This window comes from Podarcis bocagei, assembly GCF_964188305.1.
Source record: "Podarcis bocagei genome assembly, chromosome: 7".
In the NCBI taxonomy this organism is placed as follows: Eukaryota; Metazoa; Chordata; class Lepidosauria; order Squamata; family Lacertidae; genus Podarcis; species Podarcis bocagei.
The window spans coordinates 71,080,895-71,098,874 of record NC_138132.1 but is presented as its reverse complement, the minus strand read 5'-3'; the positions used below and the strand labels follow the sequence as shown (position 1 = coordinate 71,098,874).

The window sequence follows — 17,980 nt, the reverse complement described above, 5'->3', positions numbered from 1 at the left end:
TGTGACTCAAATGTTTCCCAAAGTCCTTACAGTTCCAGGAATGTGGTAGCGCAGAAAGGAAAGCGACGTAGATCTCAGCTACAGATACGGTGGAAATATATTTCATAGAATTGTGAAATTTTAGAGTTGGAAGAGACCATAAGGGTCACAAGTAGCCCAATCTTTTGGCAGGTTAGGATGCGAGGCAGTGGTTAGCTCAAGGTCACCCATTGAGCTTCATGGCAGAGCAGGGATGGGACCAGGACGATTGGTTGACTAGGAGCTTTGGGGTATAGGGCATGTGGTTTGTAGCCACTGTGGTGGAATCTAGACGCATATTAAAAACACTGTGAAAATGCTTTTTTTTAAAAAAAAAAAAAAAGCGTTTTTAAAAATATATTGAAATTGCCATAAGCTCACCGTCCCCATCTAGTGTCACATCTGTATAATGCACTTAAAACACACTCGAAACATTATATTTGCATGGCCAAGTCGTAAGTCTTACTCCAAGTAGACCAACTGAAATTAATTGGCCTAAGTTAGCCACATCCACCCATTTCACTCTGAGTAGGACTGGATACACACCTGTGTGTTTCTGTTGAAGGCCGATAGCAATGGCTTTCCCTGTGTTGCAGACCACATGCTTTGAGAGTCCCTGTCCACTGTAGCCTAGTTCAGATGTAATAGGAAACCATGGTTTCTCACTATGTTAATAAGCTTATATGTGCCTCAGGTTCACGTGTTCTCCCGCTGCACCTCATGGTTGCAAAGCGTCATGTTCAGAAGCTTCCATTTCCACTTTTAAACAAACCACAGTTTCCCATGATGTCTAAAGCCCAGAAACCGTGGCTTACTTAGACTATGGCTCAGTGAGGCCAAGCCAGGGTTAAGCTGTGTTCTGAAATTGTGATTTCCTATTATGCCCCTAAAAGTTGCCAACACCACCTCCAGAAATATTTGAAATGACTCTGCTTTTCAGCAAGCCTGCCTTCCCCTCAGAATGGAGGATTTAATGACAGTGTTTTGTGACATGTAACACCTTGAGTCCAGCTCGTTTTTCAAAGCCGGCAAATCACAAGCTGAATGCGGGGTCCAAAAAACAAAACAAAAAGGAGAGTGTTTCATAAATGTATATCCGCTGTTTCCAAAAATAATAGGGGAGATATTTTTAGTCTCAGTCCCAGCTGTAGCGCATTTGGAAAGTATGTGCTGTCTGCATAATGCAGAATTGTGACAATTGCTCCCCTCCTTTGAAAGTTTATTTTTAAGAAAACAAACTCTGTGTACTCTGCATCAATAGGCTGAAGGATACAAGTGCTAGCAAATCTAATAAGCAGTCCTGTTGGCGGAGAGGGGGAAGCCTCCAAGGAAGGAACAAAGGTTGACTTCAACAGGCACTAAAATCCCAATTCCATTTTTGGGTGCCCCAATGCTGCCCTCTTCAGGAAATCTGGAGATCTTGCACATGAGAGTTTTTTACAAGCTTCACAAACCTGTCTAAAATCCCTGGTAGAGGACAAGGATCCTGAGATCACGTTAAGGGTAGCCAAATTCTGTGCGATTGCCATAAAACTTAGGGAACAAGCTGTGCTATCGTAATGATTAAGGTTTTAAATGATAATTTTAGGTTATATGTTAGTGATTTTTATAAAGCTTTTAATTAATTTATTTTTTAACTGTTGCTATGCTCTGGTCCATGGGGTCACGAAGAGTCAGACACGACTAAACGACTAAACAACAACAACATATCTGTATTGTCCCTGTTATACCTAATTGGAAATTCAAATGTATCCTTATCGTGTTTTATGACTTCCTTGATATTGCATGTGGGCTGGAACTGGTCTGTGACCGAAATAATAAAATTCAATTCAATTGAATTCAGCCTCACAAACCTTCCCGGGCCAAGATTGGTACCTCTGCTTGTTGCAGCTGCCATCGTTAACCGTCTCAACTCCAATATTAGCAGCTACAGTAGCCGTAACAAATTCAGTCCTTCCCGGCACTAGTGTGATGTTCAAATCCCTTCTCGACCATGCAGCTCGCTGGGTGACCTTCGGCTGCTCACCAACTCTAAGCCTAATCTACTTTGTAGGGTTGTTTTGAGGAGGGGGAGAGCAATGTACAGTGGTACCGCTGGTTACATACTTAATTCGTTCTGGAGGTCCGTTCTTAACCTGAAACTGTTCTTAACCTGAAGCACCACTTTAGCTAATGGGGCCTCCCACTGCTGCCACGCCGCCGCCACACGATTTCTGTTCTCATCCTGAAGCAAAGTTCTTAACCTGAGGTACTATTTCTGGGTTAGCGGAGTCTGTAACCTGAAGCGTATGTAACCTGAAGTGTCTGTAACCCGAGGTACCACTGTACACCAACTTGAGCTCCTAGGAGAAAGGGGGAGGTCATCACCATCATCACAATCAATCAGATTTTGGGTCCCTGTTTATCCAAAACTCAAGGTTTGCAGAAGCATTAAATTTTTTAGAGAGAGAAAGAAAAAACCCAAAGTGGGAGGAAACCCCAAAACAGCCCAATAAGGGCCGAGTCTTAGAAGGGAAAGGAAACCCCACAAAACTGAGAAAAGGGTGGAATGGAGTATCCTGAAACAAGGCGTGGTTGGATGGAACCTTCTACAGGAGCACTCCATTTTGTTGCAGGAACTTCTTGTAATTATTACCATAGTAAATTATTCAGGTGCCAACCTAGGTAGTTGGTAGTTTATCATTCCCTTTTATTACGTGGTTTGGCCTTGTTTTTATTTGTTGACAGTAAAATAATTGTAGTATCAATAAGGCCTCCCCCCTCTCGCCCCCCACAACCAAAACAAACAAATATCACAGCACGTAGTAATCGTAAAAGCAGCAGTCAGCAAATGAAAGGAGATTGCCTCCCACTGGGGTCCTAGCAACAGGTGTGATTGCTTGTTTATTTAGTTCTATGCAGCCATTGCCCAGCATGGGATTCCAGGGAGGGTTATGTGTAGCTTTAAAAAAGTGAATTGGGGTAATACCGTCCACCTTCAAAAGCTTGGGCAAAAAGGCGCAACTGACGTCAAAATGTATGCAGTAGTGAGTTCAGATGAACTGCGGAGGGGAGTGTGTTCCAGAGTCTGAGGGCCACCACATTTGAGGCCCTCTCAAGCACCACCACCCCAGGAACTCATAGAATTGTAGAGTTGAAAGGGAGCCTTTAAGGCAGGGGTCAGCAAACTTTTTCAGCAGGGGGCCAGTCCACTGTCCCTCAGACCTTGTGGGGGGCTAGACTATATTTTTTTGGGGGGGATGAATGAATTCCTATGCCCCACAAATAACCCAGAGATGCATTTTAAATAAAAGGACACATTCTACTCATGTAAAAACATGCTGATTCCTGGACTGTCTGCGGGCCAGATTTAGAAGGTGATTGGGCCAGATCAGCCCCCGGGCCTTAGTTTGCCTACCCATGCCTTAAGGGTTATCTAATCCAAGTCCCTGCAATGCAGCAACCACAGCTAATGAACTGTTTCCTTTTGCCCCCCCCCCCCCCGAGAACCAACCATTGCAGACAACTTCTTTTATTCCCATGTTACTGGGTTTTTCCCCACATGGTCTTTCTTTTTTCCCTCTCCAGATGTAAATATTGCGACCGGTCCTTCAGCATTTCATCCAACCTCCAGCGCCACGTCCGAAACATCCACAACAAGGAGAAGCCATTCAAGTGCCACCTGTGTAATCGTTGCTTCGGCCAGCAGACCAATCTCGACCGACACCTGAAAAAGCACGAACACGAGAGTGTGCCAGGTAATGGGGAACGGCGCAGGCCCAGAATTGTACGAGTGAAATGCGAGCCTTGATTTTCCCACCACCGACTGCTTTTTAAACACTTTTTCAGAGGCAGAGAACCCAATGAGGCGATCTTTGGATAAGTGTTGTTCCCAGGTCAATTTGGCTTGTTTTCATTCATTAGACTGATCGTGTGTCCTTCTTTACAGAGGACATTCCTCTGCTTGAAGGAGTCCTCTATTTAATGTGCGCCTGTTCTCTTCCGGCACCGCAGTGAGCCAGCACACAGGCGTCATCACGAACCACCTGGGGACCAACGCCTCCTCGCCGACCTCAGAATCAGACAACCATGCACTTTTAGACGAGAAGGAAGACTCCTATTTCTCCGAAATCAGAAACTTTATTGCAAATAGCGAGATGAACCAATCGTCAGGCTTAGCTGATAAAAGGTGAGTTGAGTTTCAACGTGCTTTTAGTGATGGAGCTGGGAGAGTATGAATTGTGAGCTTCCGGGTCAGAATCAGAGCCTACCCTCACAATGGAGAAGGGGCCATTTGGTTAGACATTAATTTTGGGAAGCGGGGTGGCCAACCTAGCTCAGAGGTAGAGCACCTGTATTGCTGTTTTTGGACTCCAACTCCCATCATCCCTAGCTAGCAAGACCAGTGGTCAGGGATGATGGGAACTGTAGTTCAAAAACAGGTGGAGATCCAAGTGTGGGAAAACCCGATCTAAGATAACTTTGTACATTCACTATGGTGACAGTAACAACCTCAGCAGACATCTGCAAGGATTTTTGGGGAAAAGCTTAAAGGAATTAGGAAACAGCCTTATGGAAATGGATTGCTTGCGTTATAATTATAGTGCACTTCTGACTTAGTTTGGTATTTACAACCCAGTTCTACAGTGCGGTGATAGAGCATGTCCGAGCTGCTTCACTACAGACTTCAGGTGGGGGCTCACATAAGTGCTCCTTCATACAAAAAAAGGGAGTAAAAAATCCTCACACATAGACAATAGTGTTTCAGGGAAAAGATTGACATGCTAGATTTCTGAATACCGTGGTACCTCGGGTTCATTCTTAACCTGAAACTGTTCTTAACGTGAGGTACCACTTTAGCTAATGGGGCCTCCCACTGCCGCCGTGCAATTTCTGTTCTCATCCTGAAGCAAAGTTCTTAACCCAAGGTACTATTTCTGGGTTAGCAGAGTCTGTAACCTGAAGTATCTGTAACCCGAGGTACCACTGTACAAGGATTTATTTGTGAGTGTCGGGAATCAGATTCCACGACCTATAAGAAAATGGTTTCCTCAGCCTCACCTTGTATAAACATTACTGCTAATTTGACTTTTAGATTTCAGCATGTATGGACCTCCCTGCCACAGTAACTCAGGGCTGCTGAATGTGACCTTTACCCACTGCCCCATTCCCTTAGAATGGATTCGGAGCATCTTAGTAGCTTGATACAACAGGCTTAGGCAGGAGACGGACACCAGCACTGGCTTTGATCTCCTTGCAGCCAAGAGGAAAATATGGCAATCTCATTCAGTACCAAAACAAAACAAAACAAAACAAAATCCCTGTGAAATAGTTTGCTTTTAAAACTTCGTGCTTTAGATCTAAATGAGAAAAGGAAACCCTGAAAAGTCAAGGATGGAGTTTTGGTGGAAAATCAGGAATCTTTCCACGTTAGTTGCAAACACACACAAATTGATACCAAATTAGAGGTGGAATCCTCAGCAGACTGGCATAATTGATCTCTAGGGAGAATGAAATTGGGGGGACCTGGCTTTCGTATGTGTGGGTTTTTGTTGTTGTTTTTAAATTACAAGCAGCTTCTGAGCTTGTTTAGACTACGTGATGAGATGCAGGGCTCACAGGAAGCTTGTGTGCTCCCTACCCTTAATTTTTTTAAACCTCACATTGACTGGGGGAGATATTTAATCTGCTTACAGACCAAGAGAAGAAATAAATAGGGTCCTTTTTGTACCCTGCACTCAAATACACACTCTCTCTCCATCCTACTAGGCAGTGCCAGTTGCAATTACGATCAGGCTATTCTGATCTTTCCAAATGCCATGTAATGTGAACATGGACATTTAAGAAAGAAAGAAAAAAATACTTAATTTGTGTGGGTTTTTTGCATCAAGAATTCCATGTTTGGAGTGGGGCCCCCAAGTCAGACACTAATCACGGCATTTCTGATGGCTCTTGAGGGTCGATGCTTATTTTCTGTCTGGGACAATGTTGTTCCTGGATCCTGGTGGGCCTGTGGCAAAGATATCATCTGAATTAAGCATGGCAAGCTGTCAGCGCTGGGTTTATAGTCAGCCAAGCATACAGAACTTTGAAATGAGTGATGTCATTCAAGTTCCTTATTTACCTGGCATGGGCTGTGAACTTCTCCAGCTCAGCTGTGTTATATCGATTGAGTGTCATTTCCATCCAGCTTAGAATACAGGCCATTTCAGAGCATCAGCGAAGATCCCTGGGAAATAAAAGTTTTCCATAGTGCCTTAAGTATACTATGGCAATCTCAAACACTGTGCAAATTGTTGTTGTTGCTGCTGCTGCTTTTCTCACCAAGGGACTGGAAGCAACTTAACATTAAATACAATTTAACTTTGTTAAACTTTCTTCCCGTTTTCCCCCCATCTTTTTTCTTGTTTTTCTATTTTCTTTTTGTGTACATTCTTTTTCTTTCACAACAGAACAATGTGTTTGATTATGTGTGATGTTTAATGTGGAAATCAAGATTATTTTTAAAAAACCACGGAAGACAATTAAGAGCAGCCAAGTTAAAACCTAAAAAAACAAACAGGCCCAGCTATACAGATAAAAGGCAGGACTTAGTTATCCTACCCACCAAAAGAAGCCACAGTTCCAATCCTTTCAAATTAAGGACCAAAAGCCCAGGTAAAGAGAAGAGCCTTAAAAGCAGGGGTGTACCTATGGACTGCTCAAGTCGGCCCACCAAGGGCACAGACCCAAAGAGGTGCAAAAAGTGTGTCTCTTCACTCTTGGTCAGAGTGACTAGGAGCCCACCTGCTACGAAGTCTCCCAGCAGCTTTTCCACTGCTCAGGGCAGCCGGGCAAGGTGTGCAGGCTTTTCTGGGCTCCTTGGCAGAGAAATTTGGTCACCAGCAGGCAGTGGCGTAGCGTGGGGGTGCCAGGGGGGCAGGCCGCACCGGGCGCAACATCTGGGGGGGGCGCTCGCTGCCTCCGGAGTCGCTGAAGAGCCTCGGGCGCAGGCTGTAGCAGAGCCGCATGTCTCGCGGAACCGACGAGCTGTGCGCGCGTCCGGGCTGAAGGCGCCCGGCAGGCAGCGGCTCTCAGCGCTCGCCGCGGAGGACGCGCCAGGCAGCCCCTCCTCACAGCCCCGCCTCCGCCGGTGCTGCTGCAGCTGCTGGGCCATTGCATTTTCCTCGCCTCTCTGCCCCCCTCCTCCTCCAGGCAAGCGGCGTCGTTTGGGCGGCAGCGCCAGCGGCAACTCGCAGGTTAGGGGTTAGGGGGGGCGCAAATTACGTGCCTTGCCCCGGGTTAGGGGGCGCAAATTACTTGCGTTGCCCCGGGTGCTGACAACTCACGCTACGCCGCTGCCAGCAGGGGCCACTGCAGCTGCCCCTTTTCCTAATGGCACTGTTAGATGTGTGAGTGGAGCACCCAGTGGAGTTTCGGGGGGGGGGAGAAAGAATGAGAGTGGGTGAGGAGTTGGAGGAGGGAATGGAAGAAGAAGAAGAAGAGTTTGGATTTGATATCCTGCTTTATCACTACCCAAAGGAGTCTCAAAGCAGCTAACATTCTCCTTTCCCTCCCCCCCCCCACAACAAACACTCTGTGAGGTGAGTGGGGCTGAGAGACTTCAAAGAAGTGTGATTAGCCCGAGGTCACCCAGCAGCTGCATGTGGAGGAGCGGAGACGCGAACCCGGTTCCCCAGATTATGAGACTACCGCTCTTAACCACTACACCACACTGGCATGGGGGAAGGCAGAAGGGAAAGCAGCAAACTGAGGGAGGAGGGAAGAAGGCAGACTCCACCAAGGTGCAGGAGGGGAGGCAGAACAGAGCAGACCTGACCCTGATAGTCACGGGGGGGGGAGTCACTGGCGAATGCAGAAAGCGACAAAAAGCAAACTTTTTGAGTTTCTGGTCCATGGTCTCTCCTGACTTCAGAGGCACAAGGGAGCCCCGGTATGCCTCTCCCTTAAAGTAGATCCATTAGTACCTGGGAAGCTATACGGAGTGCGCTCAGTTGTAGCCCATGAAGCTGTAGGCCGTGGGACATGTACTTTCTGGGTAAAAAGCATGGGACGTGGGCGGCGCTGTGGTCTAAACCGCTGAGCCTCTTGGACTTGCCAATTGGAAGGTTGGCAGTTCAAATCCGCATGACGGGGTGAGCTCCCGTTGCTCTGTTCCAGCTCCTGCCAACCTAGCAGTTTGAAAGCACGCCAGTCAAAGTAGATAAATAGTTACCACTGTGGCGGGAAGGTAAACAGTGTTTTTGTATGCTCTGGTTTCTGTCACAGTGTTCTGTTGTGCCCCAAAGCGGTTTAGTCATGCTGGCCACATGACCTGGAAAGCTGTCTGTGGACAAACGCTGGCTCCCTCGGCCTGAAAGTGAGATGAGCGATGCAACCCCAGAGTCACCTGTGACTAGACTTAACTGCCCAGGGGTCTTTTACCTTTAGCTTTTTACTTTCCTGGACATAAGACATTCTCAAGGAGCAGAGGTTTAAGAAGGCATGTGGATGAGAAAATGTCCTAGCATATTTCTTATAACCCAGCAGCCAAAAAGCACCTTTACAAAGATGGGCGTGACTCTCAAACTGAAAGTCATCTTTGTTCTCTGTTTACCACAACCCCCCTCCAAAACCTTTGCACTTGCAACCCACAGGCCTGAAATCCAGAATGCTGATGGCAACTCCCAGTGCCATGGCCTCACAAATGACAAAACGGAGGATGTCGATGAGGAGGAGGAAGAACTGGAAGAGGAAGACGATGACAGCCTGACAGGGAAGTCACAGGACGAGACGGCATCGCCGACGACAGAGCCGCAAGGAGGGTATGAGGATGAGGAAGATGAAGAGGCCACGTCCCTTACCATGAGTTTTGACCGCACCCGAAGGTGGGTGGGACAGGACTTTCAGTGTGTGGTGGGGGGAACGCCTGCTTTTCCCACCCCTCATTGGCAAGTCGTGGGGGGGGGATCGTGAACCATCCATTCGGCGTGGCTATAGCATCCGCCCTAGAGGTGCATCGGTACCTCTGCAATGAAGGGAGTCTAGCTCAGCTCTCAGCATTAGCCTTGAGCTGCGGTGACAGGCAAAGCTACAAAACATCATCAGCATCCCGTGCAAGCTTCCGCAGGTTGCAGAGAGAGCCTTTGGACACCTTTACGCATGTCTGCTTCATCCAAGGCATCCGGGGATCATGGGAAGTGCAGTTCCCATGGGTCCCTGTATGCCCTGGCAGGCACGTCTAAGGTCCCCTCTAGCTTGTGTCCCTCCCAGCATGATGAGAACTCTCAACCTCACGCAAACACACACACGGCTGGGAAATAAGGCATAGTCAAGTGTAGTATGGATCACCCAGCATTTTCCAGGAAAGACTGTGAGGCTCAACCCACTCATCAAGAGCATGGCAGTGTCTGAAACCCTCTATGCTCGCCATATTTCACCTGCGGTTGGTGAGGCCTTTGCTGTTTTTGCTCCTCACCATGGCGTTACCCTGAGGGAACTAGGTGCTCCAGAGCCTAGAGGGGGCCTTTTGGACTCTTTTGTCTCCATTATGAAGTCCATAACTTTCAGCTACACACACACACACACACACACACACACACACACACATGTAAGCAGACGCCCACAGCTTCCTCTTCCTTGGTCTCAGTGCTGCCCTTTGTAGAACTCGGCAGGGAGTTCTACAACTCTAGAACTGTTTGGCTCGGCCTGTCGTTGGCTCTGGCGCCACCTGCTGTTGACCTCCCCGCCTTCCACCCTACCATCTGGATGGGCACCAGCTGGTGCTGACACACCCCCATACAAGCAAGCAAGAGGCATTGTCAGAGTGCAAGGACACAATCCCGCCAAGCAGAAGCACTTGGTGGTGTGGGGGGGGGGCAATAGCAGGAGCAATGGGGTCTAGGGAGAATCCCAAGGGTTGCATTGTATAGCAGGGCCAGGGCAGGCACTGAGAACCCCTTTGAGGCATCTCCAGGGAGAGCTCCTCAGCTGGGCAGTGAGACCAAATGGCACATTCAGCACCACATGCCAGTGAGACGGCGTGCAATCCAAGCTCACACGGCCATGCCCACGCCATGCTTTGCTTGTTCCTCGGTGTCATTTGCAAGCCCCTCGTCTGTCCATCCATGTGCCTCTCTCTCTCTCTCTCTATCTGTGTGTGTGTGTTGTGTGTGTCCCTCTCCCTTTAACACGTCCTGCATGTAGCTTCCGGGCAGCTCCTCCACGGTCTGTGCATGTTGTCAGCCCCTGCCCGAGTTTGGCGATGCTCACCTTGGCCCCGTTTGTGAACAGTCAGATGCGCTAACAGGTCCACCCCTCCCCTCCCCTCCTGGTCATTGGTACAGGTGTGTTGAGGAGGACGAAGCCGGCCTGTTAGATTTGGAGCAGTTACCGCAGTTTGGGAAGGGGCTGGATCTACGCAAGGCATCCGAGGAAGCTTTTGAAGTTAAAGATGTGTATAACCCCACCTTAGACTCTGAGGCAATAAAACAGACTCTGTACAGGCAGGCTAAAAATCAGGTAGGTGTACCCTTGGGGTATTTTCTGCAGTTTTCCCTCTCGTGGTGACGAAGGGGGTTCAGCCCGTTTGGTTTCCTTTCCTCGCTGAAGGTCCCCATGAGCAATGGCCAACACTGGGAACTCGCAGCCAAGCAGTGGCAGGTCCCACAAAACATTATAGGGGCATGTTTTCATCAGGAGTTATGGGTTGGGTTGCCTACCACTCTGACCTCAGAGGCGATGGTGGGAAGGACAAATGGGTCAACCTGCACGGCCAATTTCTCTCGGGTTTTATAGGCTAAGCCAGTGTTTTGAAGATTTGCTGTGGGGAGCGGTACCAAGAAAATGCATCAAACATGGGCATGAGTTGCTAGAAATTTTGAGGGTCTTTTTCTCGGTGGTGGGGTAGGTTGCATACCTTACTTACAGGAGAGGTAGCCTTGGGTAGATGGTTTGGTGGTGGGGTTTTTTATTTCACTTTTTTAATAAGTCCGAGAACTTGCCAAGTGCAATTGGCAGCCAGCAAACCTCCCTGTCTTACCGCATCCTTCAAAATTCCTTCCAGCCACGTGGCTGTTTCTGCACTAGATCACCATGAAATGCTAGCGGCTAGAAGGAATACAGAAGGCTGTGGAGCAGGACCAGCCAATGGTCCCCTCCAGATGTTTTTGGATACCAGCCTCCATCACCCCTGTTGATTGTGGATGAAGGGAGTCGTAACCCAAGCAAACCAGGAGGTCACTACCTTGCCTACTCCTGCTGTAGGTCATGGGTGGAGAATCTGTGGCCCTCCAGATGTTGCTGGAATAAAACTCCTATCATCCCTTGCCATTACCCATGCTTGCTGAGGCCCATGGGTGTCCAACCACTTCTGGAGGACCATTGCTCCTCCAGCCCTGCTTTAGAGAGACCAAGATGCTCGCTGGCTGTTGAATTATGGAGAAATAGGTTCAACCCAGCACTTGTTTCATACTGCCATAGCTTGCCACTCCTCGCCTTGAAAAAGGAAGAAGCAAGAATCCTTGGCAGGAGCATTGGTGAAGTGGTAGAGATCCTTTCAACTGCCTCTCACATCACCACTCTTTTCTTAAACTCAAGAAACACTGCTTTGCAAACTGCAAAGTTCTGTTGAGAGCCCAGCTGCCCACCTTCTCAACTTGTTTGAAGACCACCCTCTGCATCGATACATGTACAAATTTGGGTGGTGGTCTTGCGGGTTGCAGCCAGCTGAGTTCTGCTCAGATAAGACCCATTGAAATGAACAAGTCTACGTTCTTCATTGCAATGGGTTTGCTTTGAAGATGGTCCCTGTGCAACACAACCCCAGTATTCATTCACCCTGTCACAGCATCCCTGATCCTGGGGAGATTTGAGGTCTGTGAAAATTCTCTCTCACAGCTCCCCCTAGCCTTTCTTCTGAGAACTGCAGTTATGAAGGTTTTTACCTGGGAAGATAGAATTGCTGTTTAAGCCATCTGTAGGAAAGACCCTCCTTGTCAGTAGCTGCAGAGAACCTCAAGTTCCCCTACTTTTGTTTTGTGTGGGAAACTTAATTATCATGTTCTTCTTTGTTGAGAAAGAGAGGGAGGTCTCATTTCCTGTTTCCATGCATGTCTCTTTGTCTTTGTCTTTTTAATACTAATATGCTAAAAACCTACTAATTTTTTATGGACTTTGTGTTCTCTGTTCCTGTTTCCCTGCAATTTCTGTCTTGGTTTTACAGAGGGCTCCTGTTGTTGCTTTGCTACAATGGCATATACACCAACACCGCCACAGAATTGTGATTTGGCCAAAGGCAGTAGAGCTGAGAAGGAGGGAGAACACAGGATTTCATTTCCCAAACCTAAACCTTTTTACTGTTCACTCTGAAGTCCATCCTCCTTTTTTCCTAGTGAGGAATCCTGCACTCATCTCCCTGGATTCCATGGTCAACATTTGTTATTGGATCTCAGTAGGATGGGGAACACAGGACATTGTTTCCCCTGACCACACTTTTCTGATACTGATTCAGACCAATCAGTCTGGTGGAAACAGCATCCTCTGGTTGGATGGCCATGTGTCAGGGATTATCACAGTTAGATTCCTTCATTGCAGGGGGGGGTGGACTAGATGGCCCTTGGCGGTATCTTCCAACTCTACAGTTTCTATGAAAAAAACCCCCTCTCCCCCTGGATTCCAGAGCAAGGACAGCCTAAGAACCCATCCAGTTCAAGCAGTGGTGCCATCAGGGGGCAGAGGTCCAGGGATGCCCCACTCAGCACAAATGAGTTGGGTGCCTCCCCCCTTCCCATTGCAGCAGTGTTCACTTACCACATTTGGAAGCAAGTGGTGACATTGCCATCTCGAGGGGGGGCTCAAGGGTCACATTGCCACCTTCCAAGCCCCCAGAGGCTGCATGCCAGAGGTGGCGAGTGTGGCTTAAAAATGGGCATGGCCACCAGAGCAGGTGGGAGGCAGGTCATCCCCTTCCCCATTGATCCAATCAATTATTTGGTTCGGGGCAAGGGGGCAACCTCAGTCAGGAAGTGAGGGAACTGAAACATAAGGATGCCAGAGGATGAGATGTATAAACTGAGCCATTCTGATTTCCCATCTCACCCCGCCCCACCCCAAAAGCAAGGGTAGCCAACGTGGCACATTCAAGAGGCTACTGAACTGCAACTCCCATCATCTCTTGGCCATATGGGCTGGAGTTCATGGGAGACAACCTTGGCCGTCACTGAGATTTAATCAGAGCAGATGCATAAGAATTAAGAGACCTTGGGCGCTCGTGCCCGTTCCCTTCGCTGGGTTGCATTCAGTGCTAGGTAAAGGGACCCCTGACCATTAGGTCCAGTCATGGCCGACTCTGGGGTTGCGGCGCTCATCTCGCTTTATTGGCCGAGGGAGCCGGCGTACAGCTTCCGGGTCATGTGGCCACCATGACTAACCCACTTCTGGCGAACCAGAACAGCGCACGGAAATGCCGTTTACCTTCCCACCAGAGTGGTACCTATTTATCTACTTGCACTTTGATGTGCTTTCGAACTGCTAGGTTGGCAGGAGCAGGGACCGAGCAATGGGAGCTCACCCCGTCGCGGGGATTCGAACCGCCGACCTTCTGATCGGCAAGCCCTAGGCTCTGTGGTTTAACCCACTTTCAGCGCTAGCCCTGCTCAAAAGAAACCCACTGACATTAACAGGCATAACCCAATTAGGTCTATTGATTCCAGTGAGTCTACTCTGAGTAGGACTTGGTTGGCTACAAGCCAGCGGGGATATATTCTGAGCGTGAAGAATGCTAGACACAACTCTTGAAGTCCGGGAACATCTGGAGAGCACAGTGCTTACTGCCATAGTCCCATGCAAAAACATGCTGCACCTTCAGGAAAAGTGCTCTTGCACCAAAGTCCCTTGAAGTGAATGGGGGTGACATTTGTTTATCATGACTACATTTATGCCCCGCCTTTCCTTTAAGGAGCTGAAGGTGGTGTGCGTCATTCCTCTTCTACTATTTTGTCCTCACAACAACCCTGTGAGGTAGGCTAAGCTGAGAGACTGTGCCCCCTTAGTAAGCCTCACAGCTGAGTGAGAGATTTCAAACCTGGGCTTCCGGGTCTCAGCCCAGCCCTCTTACCACTACACTGCACTGCCTTTCTTAGAATCCTGACTGACACACACACACACACACACACACACACACTTTTCTTTGCTGACAAAGATCTGACCAGCATGTATTGATGCCCTCTTTCCCTCGCTGTGTTTTTCTTCTCTTCCCCCCCTTAGGCTTATGCAATGATGTTGTCCCTTTCTGAGAACACTCCCCTCCATCCTTCTTCCCAGAACTCTCTGGATGCTTGGTTGAACATGGCAGGTGCTGCTTCTGAGCCAGGAGGCTTCAGCGCTGTCGGTCATCTCTGAGAGGCTGGAGGAGAAGGCGCCCGGCCCGAGATCCCAAGCAAGGAGGCCGAGGTGCCACACGTCTCCCCTCTCAGACCTTCTGGTCAGCAGCGGAGGACTGGACAGGAAGCCCTCGGGGCTCACCCACCCACCCACCACCGGGAGAAGGAACCCACCACGGACAGCTCGTTCCCTGTTTCGTCGGACCTAGGAAACCACCACTGCAGCAGACCCGGGGGCCTGCCATCTCTCTGATGCATAGTACACCCCAGGAGTGAAACTTGCTTCCTGCGTTGGGCTGGGAGGGGGGGGGAGACCAGGTGCATTTGTCGTTAGCAAATCCAGTCGTGCCCCACCCTCTCATGTTACAGACCGTGTTGCTGAGCCAGCAAAAACCTCCTTGTAAACTACCCCACATGAAGTCCTTTGACCCTCGTATCCAGTTCTGCTAAGAAGAAGAAAACGACGTTCTAGGCCAGGTCCCATTCTAATGAAGTCACTGGAGTTCTGCTGAGATTAGGACTTCTGTTGAATTTCGTTTGCTTCCTTCCCCCTCTTTAAAAGAAAAAGAAGAAGGTGTCAAGTTCCTTTCCCTCATCTTATGTGCATTGTGTAAACCCTTCTTCGGATGGCCTCTCTGTGGGTAATAACCTCTCTTGTCCCCCAGTGGTTGCCTTTTGGAAAGCTTGTTGGCACACTTTTTTAAAGGGGAAAAAAACCTCTGTAACTCCGGTTTACAGCCACCCATTGCAACTTCTCTTGAGGAGTTTTCACACGTTACGTTCGACAATGAGTGCACAGTCTTTCTGGCCCAGGGTGCACATCTACTGAGCTGTACGCTTGTACGGTTATTCACATGTAACAATCAAGGAGTGTACAGTCTGTGTGCAAGTCACAATTTTCCACACACATGCTGATAGCTGTGTTCAGCATAATGTGTGGAACAAGCCACGCATTATGTGAAGTTCTGACGCTGAGCTGAGGAGCAGCTGGGGCTGTGGAAGGAAACTTTGTGTATGGCCTTCACTATCCCACCTGCCCAGGTTCTGCTTGTGATGGAAAACAGCCTGTAAAAATGGGCAAGAGAGGTGCTATGTAATTTCCCTCTCCTGTTGCACGGCCAGAGAACAGAATTACTCCCCTATAGCTTGAAGTAGTTAAGGTTCTGGACTTTGTGGTGGTGGGGAGAACAAAATCAGCTCCTCTGATAAATGGGGCGTACAGACCCTCCTTCCCTCTGACCCGAGAAGCATCACAAGTCTTACAGAAATTCCCTTTGCTTCCCTTTGAACTCCTCTGTTTGCTTGTTTTGGTCTGCCAGATTGCCAAATCTGCCTCGCAGTTGCGCTTTCGGTGGAACTTTGACAGCAGCTTCGACACAGGTGTGGATCGGGGCCACTCCTGGGGTTCTTAAAGTGGGACCTGGGGGCATCAATCAAAGCATCTTGCTAGGATCGAGCTCCACAATTTTTGTTTCCTCCACAAGGATGGGCTGGCAACCTCTCTTGCAGACTGTGGCAGCAGAGTTTTGCACAGAGACCTGGCAGAGGGCAAACCGTGAGTCTTGTGCCAACAGGTGGGAAGCCTCAAGTCTGTTGCCAGGTCAGCTCCCATGCAGAACACCAGACTTCACCAATTGGGTGCCATCCAGATGTTGTGGTCACAACTCCCACCCACCCCAGCCAGCACAGTGGGAATTGTAGTCCAAAACATCTGAAAGGCACCAGATTGGCGAGAGGCTGTTGGCAAGAAGACAAGGTCCCAAGACAACACCATCCAAAGCCAGCCTTATTCCTCTCTCCCCTAACTTCTTCAGTATAAAGGGGCAACCTTTCCCACCATATTCCAGAACCACTATTTAAACTCATTCCTAAAGCAAGGACAAATAGTATTACGAGGGTGTCTGATTGGTTTTTGTTTATTTTTGTTTGCAGATTTTCAGTTCTGATTCCCACCCGTCCAGTGCCAATGTTTTCAAATCATCTCTAGATCAAGTTCCAGGACACAGAAATAGTATTGAGACCTTAATGCCGAATTGTTGTGAGTCCAGCATTCGCTTTGCTTAGGGTTCATCCAGGTTTAGGGGTTTTTAGAGTACAGGGTTGGTTTTTAGAGTAAGTTTGGGCAAGAAGGGTAATTATCAGGTGCTCAGGTCTTCCTGTAGTTGCTGCCAAGGCAGGAACTAGACAATAGGGCAGAGGTTGCCAAAGAGATGCCCGTGCGCACACATCTGCCCACATGTGATCCCCTCCCCGGTTTCAAGTTGAGGTTGGAAGCCGCATTCTGTGGTAACCGATAGCATGCTGTGGTTGTGTCTGCTGGCTTGTGGGGTGTGCAGCACCTGTGAGTTATCTCTGGCTTGCAAATGGGCCCCACGGCTCCCCAAAGCTTGGTGACACCTGCATTGTGGCAAGCAGGAAGTGATTGTACTGGAGGAAACATTAAGATGGGTGTTTCTCCTTCTCTCTCTCCCTCCCCCCATCCCAGTATTATCTAATGGGTGGGGGAGAATGTGAAACAACATAAGCAACATCCTGCATTTATTTCTGTCCCTGTTGTACTTCACTGGCTTTGTGGCACCATGACAGTGCCACATTCTGAATTTTTGTTTTACGCGGAGAGAGGGAACCAGACAGCCAGGGTTACCGATTGCAGTCAAAGGCACCACCTTGTAGATAACATCAAGCTCTGACTTCAGAAACCACCTCGTCTTCCCATCTCTGTGTTACTGTACAGTCGTACCTTGCTTCTTGAATGCCTTGCGAGTCGTACGTTTTGGCTCCCAAACGCCACAAACCCAGAAGTGAGTGTTCCAGTTTGCGAGCGTTCTTTGGAACCCAAACATTCAACTCAGCTTCCGCGGCTTCCGTTTGAGTGCAGCAAACTCCCACAGCCATTTGGAAGGCACGCCTTGGTTTTCGAAAGTCAAACAGACATCCGGAATCGATTACGTTCGGGTGCCAAGGTACGACTGTACTGGAGATTTTGCATTCTGAAATAGTTGGCTATCCCATCTCTTTCTTTTCCCATTGATCACTCTGCACCAGGCCCTTCCTTACATAATTGCCCGTGCACTGTAAAAAGGAGTTTCTCACAACGGCATAAACTTAAATCAGCTTTATTATTCCAGTTTACCTATCCTGGCTCCCCACCTCCCACCCCAAGGTTATTGGGAACTGTGGTTTGGTCAAGGTGATACTCTGTTGAAGAGATTGCTAGGTCTCCTGGCAGCACTATGTTCCCTGGGAGAAAGGAAATATGGCTAAATCAGTTTGCAATCTGTAGTGCAGATGTGCCCCGTGTTAACATTTTACAGGCCTGCGCAAATACCCAGAAGTCATTTCCAAGTCTTGAAGCTAAGTGTCTAGCTGGTGCCTTAAGGACTGTATGCAATCAAGTCCAACTCAGAATTGGATCCAAGTTAGTAATTAATTTCAGCCAGTGTTGTCTGAATAAGATGAGCATTGGTTGGATAAATGTTTCAGGTGCCAGGGTACCTTCTCACATGCATTAGCATTCATACATTTTCAAGTTTTGCTTTTAAAATCCAGCTTTTTTTCAAAAAAGAGAGAAGAAGCTTACAACTTTAAGTCTTGTCAATAAATTGGAAGGCAGCCTTTTTTTA

The 17,980-nt window shown here is 48.4% G+C and overlaps 1 protein-coding gene across 5 annotated transcripts in view; it reads left to right on the top strand.

The window, feature by feature from the left end:
- The window catches only part of PRDM16 (PR/SET domain 16), a 473,218-nt gene extending 456,630 nt beyond the window's left edge, over positions 1–16,588 (top strand). For 2 of the 5 annotated variants that reach the window (XM_081201404.1, XM_081201403.1), the window contains exons 13-17: positions 3,586–3,755; positions 4,012–4,186; positions 8,634–8,864; positions 10,323–10,497; positions 14,242–16,588. In XM_081201404.1, coding sequence (XP_081057530.1) covers positions 3,586–3,755; positions 4,012–4,186; positions 8,634–8,864; positions 10,323–10,497; positions 14,242–14,376 — 886 coding nt within the window. In that variant the 3' untranslated portion in view covers positions 14,377–16,588. The remainder of the gene's footprint in view (positions 1–3,585; positions 3,756–4,011; positions 4,187–8,633; positions 8,865–10,322; positions 10,498–14,241) is intronic. The other 3 variants (XM_081201406.1, XM_081201407.1, XM_081201405.1) reach the window with 3 other exon arrangements.
- The last annotated feature ends 1,392 nt before the right edge of the window (positions 16,589–17,980 follow it).